This window comes from Alexandromys fortis, unplaced genomic scaffold, assembly GCF_014885135.2.
Source record: "Alexandromys fortis isolate MF-2015 unplaced genomic scaffold, M_Fortis_MF-2015_v1.1 scaffold_1, whole genome shotgun sequence".
NCBI lineage: Eukaryota > Metazoa > Chordata > Mammalia > Rodentia > Cricetidae > Alexandromys > Alexandromys fortis.
Window position 1 is genome coordinate 29,032,968 of NW_026067927.1, and position 8,362 is coordinate 29,041,329.

An 8,362-nucleotide genomic window follows, 5' to 3' on the forward strand; every position below is an offset into this window, starting at 1 on the left:
CAAGGCTGTGGCAACAGGTGCCTGTCCAAACCACTTTCCTCTGCTTTGCCTCAGAGTATTTTTCTCAGTGGCCTAACAAAGCCACTGGCCAAGCTCTCTTGACCTCTTGGAACCTTCCTTCGGGCAGTGCATGGTGTGTTGCGTGATGCACCGGGGTGGTCCCTGGGATAGGAGCCGGGAAGGGTGCAGCTGCTTTCGCTCTGCCCATTCCCTTCTGCAGTTGCCACTTTTGCTCTGGGCATGGCCACTTGCAGAATCCTTAGCTAACCCCTCACCCCGACCCACAGTGCGTCATCTTGTGCTCACACTCTGAAGCTGACAATGGCCACTCGTCTTCTTGTAGACTGAGTCCAGAAAGTTGTCCTCTAAAACAAGACGTGACAAAGAGAAGCCTGGATGCAAGAGCTGTGGTGAGACCTTCAACTCCATCACCAAGCGGAAGCATCGCTGCAAGCTGTGTGGAGAGGTGAGCATGGGGCAAGGGCGGGGGAGTGGATTAGACGGAGGCCAGATTGCTACTCACAGAGTCTTCACAGGTTCTAAGGGTGGGCAGCAGCCACTGTTAGCGGGTGGCATGTGCTTCTTGAGAGTCGTCATGTGCATAGCTGGGGGGCTCCGTGAGCCACATGGCAGCCCGGCAAGGCTGCCTCCTCCAGATCCTGTATTAGTTACTTTTCTCATTTCTGTGACGTGTGATACCTGAGGGAAACCGACTTAACGGAAGAAAGCTTTACTGTAGCTCACAGTCTGGGGGTACACAATCCATTATTGTGGGGAAGGCATGGCAATCAGGGGTATGAAGTATCTGGGTCATGTTGTATCTGCAAGTCAGGAAGCAGGAAGTGAACAGGAAGTGGGGGTGGGCAGTCATACAGTAGGCCCTACCCCTAGTGACTTACTTCCGCTAACAGTGTTTTCTAAAATCTTCCAAAACCATACCAGACACCCGGTGTTCTCACATGAACCTGTGGGGGACATTTCACCTTTAAACCAGCACACTGTCCCCTACATATAGATGTGTATGAGTGTGACCCTCTGATGTAGAAGCTGGTTTCTGGGCAGCTCTGATGTATGACAACATTCCTTCCAGCTGGGAGTTGAGTAAAATGTAGCGTTTCTGTCCTGCAATAGAGAGGTGACAATGCTGTCCTATTAAGGTGTTGAGGAGGCAGGAGAAAGTGAAGAGCTTGGTCATAGTGGGAGTGAGCCAATGGTGAGCAAGGTCTGATGGGATCATGCCATAAGGGGCCACCACTGACTGGTGTCTCCCGAATATACTATCTCCAGTCTTCCTCACTCCACCCCTAAGTCCGTGCTCCTGGGAATGAGCAACTGAGTCATTACTTCAAAGTATCCTTGAAGAAGGAACTAATGATTTAAGTATGTTTAGACTTAGATATCCAAGTTGCATATGGAGGAGGGATTGAAGTGAGGAGAGAGAGAGAGAAAAAGAGAGAGAGAGCTGTGTCTCACCCAGACTTACTTGAAGTTATTCATTCAAAGGATGTGAAGACTGGTGTTCTCTGATTACACATTTTCATAAAATTGTACCATGCTGGCTGGGGTGGGGGAGAGGGAAGAATAAAAAAATGAATTTTTGGATGGATGATGATGATAGATAGATAGACAGACAGATAGATAGATGATTGATAGATAGACAGACAGATAGATAGATGATTGATAGATAGATAGATGATTGATAGATAGATGGTAGATATATAGATAGATGATAGATAGATAGATGGTAGATAGATAGATAGATAGATAGATAGATAGATAGATAGATAGATAGATAGATGGGCAGGTGATGGGTGTACAGTGGATGGTGCATAGATAAATATCTAAACAATGGGATGGTAGATTGATGGATAGATGGTAGATGGTTGTTCAGTGCATAGATAGACAGATATGGATGGGGGTTGATGAGTGGGTGGTAAATGCATGACAGATGGAGAGGAGGCTGGATGGGTGAATGGATGAATACAAGAGGAATTTGGAGAGCACAGAAAGCCTGCAGGCTGGGGCTCCAAGTGCATGGGCTTAAAGACGTCACCAAGACTAGGAGGTTCCTAGCAGAGTTGCAGTGGGTTGCAGTGATTGCAACTGAGGTAGGAGCACCTGGAAGACAATTGGAATCTGTGGTCTCTATTAAGAGAGGAATGGGCTGTACAGTAGAGATCTGTGAGTTCTCTACAGGGTGACTTCCAGGACAGCCAGGGCAATGTAAAGAAACCCCATCAAAAAAAAAAAAAAAAAAAAAAAAAAAAAAAAGGAATGGAAGAGGTGTGAGGGTGAGGGCTGCTTTACCCAGGCCTGGGCTGCAGTTGAAGTGAGGAAAGATCCTAGGCTGGCTGGCTAGTGAGCTCAGATCACCTGTCCATCTCTGTCTTCCCAGCACTTGGACTGTAGAGGCAAGTCACTACACCCAGCTTCTACACGGACCCTGGGGATCTGAACTCAGGTCCTCATGCTTGAACAGGAAGCACTTTACCAACTGAGCTATACCCCATGGCTTTGATTTTTTCTTTCTTTCTTTCTTTTTTCTTTTTCTTTTTCTTTTTTTTTTTTTTTTATTTATTTATTTTTAAAAACAGGGTTTCCCTGTGGCTTTGGAGCCTGTCCTGGAACTAGCTCTTGAAGACCAGGCTGGCCTCGAACTCACAGAGATCCGCCTGCCTCTGCCTCCTGAGTGCTGGGATTAAAGGCGTGCACCACCATCGCCCGGCTGGCTTTGATTTTCTTAATGGTAGTGTCCTGGGTCTTCTTATGTGAGTGGGCCATGTTCTTCTTATACACAGGGTTTCTGAACTCTGGATGGTCCTGGTAAGGCAAGCAGGTCCGACTAAAGTCACTCTCTGCCTTTAGATGTGGCTTCCAACATCCCAGGTCAAGCTTCGCCTCTTCCTCTCCCTCTACAGGTTTTTCCTCTTCATCTGCTCAGGATGCATGCATGGTCAAGGGCATTCTTCTCTTGCAGGTCATCTGTCGAAAGTGCTCAGAGTTCAAGGCTGAGAACAGTAAGCAGAACCGTGTCTGCCGAGAGTGTTTCCTGGAAGAGCCCTTGGTCCCTGCGAACCCTAATTCTGAGACTCCCACTGAGCTCAAAGAGAGTGCAGAGGTGGGTGTCCCTGGTTCCTGGGGCTAGGACAGATGAAGGGGACAGCCCAATGTGGCCCACAGGTCTGGAATCAGGGAAAGATACTTGGAGCATGTGTGTGTCTGAAGACTTCTCAGGACTAGTCAGGTCTAGAGCCTGGGAACCACGTGTAACCTAGGAGTTAGATAGAAACGTGTCAGCTCCACTCTGGGCTGACTGGAGGTGCAGCATCAAACTGCCCCTAATTCTAGGCATTGAGGTTCATGGAGCCCCTCCTTCAGCTTGGGGCAGGCGGAACCCCAGATGTGTGTGTGTATGATAGTGGTTAATGATGGGGTGTAGGGTTAGGTTTGGGGGTGTCAGCTCCTCTCCATTACCACCTCTTCTTCCTGAGTGTGGCCGCTATTTTTCCAGCCTTCTTTCTTTAAAGGCCCAGTCCCTTTTATGGAGTAGCAGGACATCCCTGAAAAGGAAGCCTCTGTTTTCCAGGAAAACCACATTCTCCTTTGTCCTCACTTGATTCGGTGCTGTTGTGGTCTCCTGGGAGTTCTCTCAGATGTCAGTCTCCCTCCCAAAGATGGCGTGGGATGGTCCAAGAAGGCTAGGGTCAGCAACTGTCAAAGCTCCTAACTCCCTGGATGGTAAATCTATCTGGGAAGTCAAGGACAAAAGGCTGTTAAGGACTGAGGCTGCAGTGGCCTTGTCGGTGAGGCTCTGGCCCCATCCTACTGATATGCCTGCACTCTGCACTCTCCATCTGGAGATGCATTCTGGGAGTCCTGAGGATGTGGTCTAAGACCTTGGAGGGTGCACCGAGTCCTGGGAAAACCATTTCCCAGCAAGAGGTGTCAGAATCATGTTCATGTGGCTCAGGAGTCTTGTTTCCGTGATAGCCTGCAACATGTCAGAAGGGAAGCAGGGTCTACAGGAGGCGTACATGAGGTGTGTGTGTACACATATGTGATGTGGAAAGTGTGTGTTTTTGTGTGGTGAGTAGAAGGTGGAAGGTATAATGTATGTGGCCCCTTCACCTCGTGACCCACACTCTTGTACTTACTATTGAGTTTATAAACACATAGCACCATACCTGGCTTCCCCTTGATACTTCAATGTCTTAACCTGGAATGGTCTCATTCTCCCAAGAGTGCCCAGCTCCAAACACTACTTGAGACCACATGACCTCCCACTGGCCTCCAGTGACCCTTAGACCCATATAAAGCTGGCCTCAACCTATATCCAGGCCTTAGCTATATCTCTGTGGTCATTTCCTTCCATGGGCCCTGGGCCAGCCCAGGCTCCTCAGGTGACAGAGATCACTACAGGTGAGGCTACCCCCAACCCTATTTATTGTTCTGTCTCCAGAAGCCTCCATCTGTGCATCCTCGGCTCTGCAGCACCCTGCGTCTGTCCGACAATGGGACAGCCTGGAGTGACGTGTGGGCAGACATCCGTGAGTCAGATCCCCAGGTGCTGGACCTGCTGGAAGGCAGCCAGGTATGTGTCCCTGTCCCTCTTCATGTCCAGGCCTATGTACTATGAGATGTACTCTGCTACCACAGTGCAGAGCCTCAAGCCTGAAGTGCCCATAGCATGTCTGGGCCACTTGGACCACTCTAGTCATAGAACCTGGGCCCACACTTCTCCCAATGCCCAGCATAACTCTCTGCTCCCCTCTCATGGAAGACGGGTCTCTGTAATGTCACAGTGGGAGCCGGATAGTCAAAGGACACAGAGGCTGGACCCTCCTCTCCACACATACTCACTCTTCGTTCATTCATATATCTTGGGCAGATGCATCTGGGCACTCTGAGCCTTGCCCGGCTACTCTTAACTCCCGTTGCTAAGTTATAAGAGTTATCCTGCCTCACCTACCCTGGGACAGGGGTTCTGAGGGAAGCCATGGGTCTGGGGAGGTCTGCTGAAGCAGACAAAAGCTCCTCCCAGGAACTACCCGAAAGCCTGTCGGGCAGCCTGTCTGCAATTGTCCTGGTGACCGGCTGCACTATGTGGGCCTGGGCATGGTGACCTGCTTGTGTGGCCACTGGCATGAGCTGGAGGCCCCACTGACCCCCTGTCTCTCCTGCAGGCTGGCAGACTGCTGTATTCCATCTCTCTCTCTGGCTGTACTATAACGGTGCCCGACCCTCAGGAGGGGCTGGAGACAGGATGTGTGTGGAAGCTACATCAGGGTCCACGGACCTGGTGGCTGAGCGCCCCCTCCGCAAAGCTGCGGCAGAGTTGGCTGGAAGCTCTGGGCACTGCTGCCTGTGGGGACACAACCGGAGACAGACCTGGTGCCGCGCAGCCCCAAGCCTCAGCAAGCACTGACACTCCATGAGCAGAGCCTCCTGCTGGCCTTTCCACTATTCTGCTAGCCTGTGTTCTTTTTGAGTGACTGTAGATGTCACATGAAGCAATTAAGAACTCCTGGGACCACCGAGGATGGACTGATGGCCCAGAGAAGCGTAGCAGTGGGCCCAAGATCACGCAACAGGTCTTAGACAAGAGTTAGGCTTCTGGCTCCCGCCCCAGCATTGTGGTCAGAGCAGGGGAGAACAGCCACTACCAACTATCAAATGTCATCTGAGTGGACTGGATGATAATACCAGCCCTCAAAAGGCACAAGGAGATCAGGTGGGCACTGCCCAGGGGTGAGCATGTCTAACCTGGTGTGATGTCACTCTAGGAAAGGCAGAGATGTCTGTAACCTGGCCTGACTTTTGTCCATCTATCCGCTGTGTGAGCTGGACCATGACCTGGGCTCCACTCCTCTGGGCTCCACTTCCACACCCCGTCCTCTCCTGAAGCATTGCTCATCTACCGTTTCTGCCGAGCCCTTGAAGGGGAAGGAGCAAGGGCCTTCTCATCCTACCATTCCCAAACAGCCACACTCAGAGACTGTGGGGAGGCAGGCCCTCAGCCCTGTGTGGCAGGTTTATGGGATTTCAGACTGGTCTCTCTGTGGGCAGGTGGCCATGCTTGTCAGTATAAATAAATGCTGGCTGTCAGCCTAGGGACCTTCAAATCCACTCTTAACAGAATTCCCCTCAAGGCAGGTGACTGGCAGAGGGATGATGGGTGCAGGAGACAAAATGGCACGGATCACACACTTGTCTGGGAGAGTGGTTCTGTATCCCAGATGCTGTAGGGAGTGGGTGAGCAGCTAAGCCATATGTCAGGATGGGGGTGCTGGCAGTCAAGATGTGGGGATGTGACAAAGGTCATGGGACTCAGGGTGTTGTCTCTTGAGGAGCAGGAAATTCAGAAAACAATGACGGGGTTTTTGGTCCTTCAGGATTCCAGCCCTCTAGTATCAGCACAGCCCTGTGCAGAGAGGACTGGGCAGGCAGAAGGGCAATCACCTGGTGGGCGAGGGGATAATAGGTGCTGGTTCTAGGTAGCATTGGGAAGCACAGATGAGGTGGGGCCTCAAGTGAGATGGGGCCCCGGGTAAGGTAGGATGGGGTAAAAGTAAAGCAGGCTGGAGCAGAAGTGATGTGGAAGGGGCAGAGGCTAGGTGGGCAGAATACAGGGGTGCAGGCGAGGGTCAGAACCCAGCTGAGTCTATGCAAGAGGCAGCTGGGCCGGGCATGGGCTGCCTGAGGATTGCTGCAAACACCTGATCCTTTGCCTTGGACTCGCCATGCTGAGCTGAAACAGCAAAGCAGACAGCACACTTCCACACTGGGAGGAATGAGGCTACTCAAGGCAGTGAAGTCCTTTGTCACCCAGTTCTGGATGGGGCAGTGGTGAAGGTGGCCCAGGCAAAACAACAAAGGAAGGAGGCACCTTCCTTGGCTGGGCACACTGCATGGCAGATGCACCAGACAGACACAAGCCTTCAGTCTCTTGCCATCCTCTGCTGCTTCCTCCTGCTCGTAGAAGTTCTGGCCTTTGCATTTCAAGGATGCCAAGTGCCCATCCCCTGAAGAAGCAGAGCTTGAGGAGGATGCCTCTGTGTTTCCTGCCCCCAGGGTGTGGACTCGTCAGCTTGCAGTTTGGGGGCCCCTTGTTGCCCTGAGAAGATATTAGACAAGAGCACCTTACAGAAGAAAAGATTTCTTTGGCTTGCAGTTTGAGGCTACAGTTCGTCATGCTGAGGAAAACATGGTAGCAGCAGTGTGGACCGCATTCCGTCCACAGTCAGAGAGCAGGGCTCCCCCCACTTTCTCCTCTTTATTCATCCCAGGCCGCTAAGCCAGGGAATGTTGCTGTTCACATGCAGGGTCTGTTTTCTCTTCTCAATTAAACCTTTCTGGAAACACTCTAATGACGTAGCCCAAATGTTGTCATCTTAGTATTCTGAATCCTACTAGGTTGACAACACCAACCATCACAAGTCCACCCCTTGTCTAGTGCATCGCTTTTAAACCTCAGTATTCCACCCTCGGAGCCTCCTGCTCGTTTTCATAAAGGATTTGCAAACTCTTCCCAATTCCAAATTTTCCCCAAGGTATAATAAGCACAAAGTTTCTGCTGAGTCTCAGGCAGTCTCTTAACTGTGAGGCCCTGTGAAATAAATAAAAAAAAAAAATACAAGTTACATTCTTCTAATATGCAGTGGTACAGAATAAGTCCTCCCAGTTCAGAAGTGAGCCCTGGGGCATGGAAAGGAGACTCAGCAGTTCAGAGCAGTCTCTGCTCTTACAGAGGACCACAGTTCAGTTTCCAGCACCCCATCAGGTGATTCACAGTTTGCCTGTCGCATCAGCTCCAGGCGATTGGATGCTCTTTTGGCCCTGTAGGTACCCGCATGCATGTGAAAGCATACACACACACACACACACACACACCACACACACACGTAAAACAAATCTTCAAAACAGGATTAGAGAGGGCACCAAGTAAGACTGAATCAAAGCAAAGCAAAACTGTAACCCGGCAAGATAAACACCAAATCTTGATCCAGCACATGGCATCATCTAGGCTCCAGCAGCCTTGGGTATCCTCCCTCCACTTCTGCTTCCTGCAGCCCACATAGCCTGTCTTTTCTTCCACCCCATACCTGCAGCTCTCCTTAAGAGGCATCTCAGTCCTGGCAGCCTCAGTCTGCAATCTAGGCCCTACCTTCACGACTTCACACGGTGGTCTTTCAAATCTCTTCATTTGAAGAGTATCTGGCCACATCACACCTTGTCTGGCCTCAGCTGCCTTCTAGGACTTCAGTGCCAGCCTCCCAAACGCTGAAACCCTTGTGTCTTGCATGCCCAGCACCAGCACTAAGTTCTGCTTCCGGCTCCAGATGTAGTCTGGCTCCTTTCAACC

General features: G+C 50.9%; 1 protein-coding gene across 1 annotated transcript in view; it reads left to right on the forward strand.

Annotated features, from left to right (window-relative positions):
* The window catches only part of Fgd3 (FYVE, RhoGEF and PH domain containing 3), a 37,157-nt gene extending 29,581 nt beyond the window's left edge, over nucleotides 1–7,576 (forward strand). The window contains exons 15-18 of the mRNA XM_050143553.1: nucleotides 344–466; nucleotides 2,978–3,118; nucleotides 4,460–4,591; nucleotides 5,184–7,576. Coding sequence (XP_049999510.1) covers nucleotides 344–466; nucleotides 2,978–3,118; nucleotides 4,460–4,591; nucleotides 5,184–5,435 — 648 coding nt within the window. The 3' untranslated portion in view covers nucleotides 5,436–7,576. The remainder of the gene's footprint in view (nucleotides 1–343; nucleotides 467–2,977; nucleotides 3,119–4,459; nucleotides 4,592–5,183) is intronic.
* The last annotated feature ends 786 nt before the right edge of the window (nucleotides 7,577–8,362 follow it).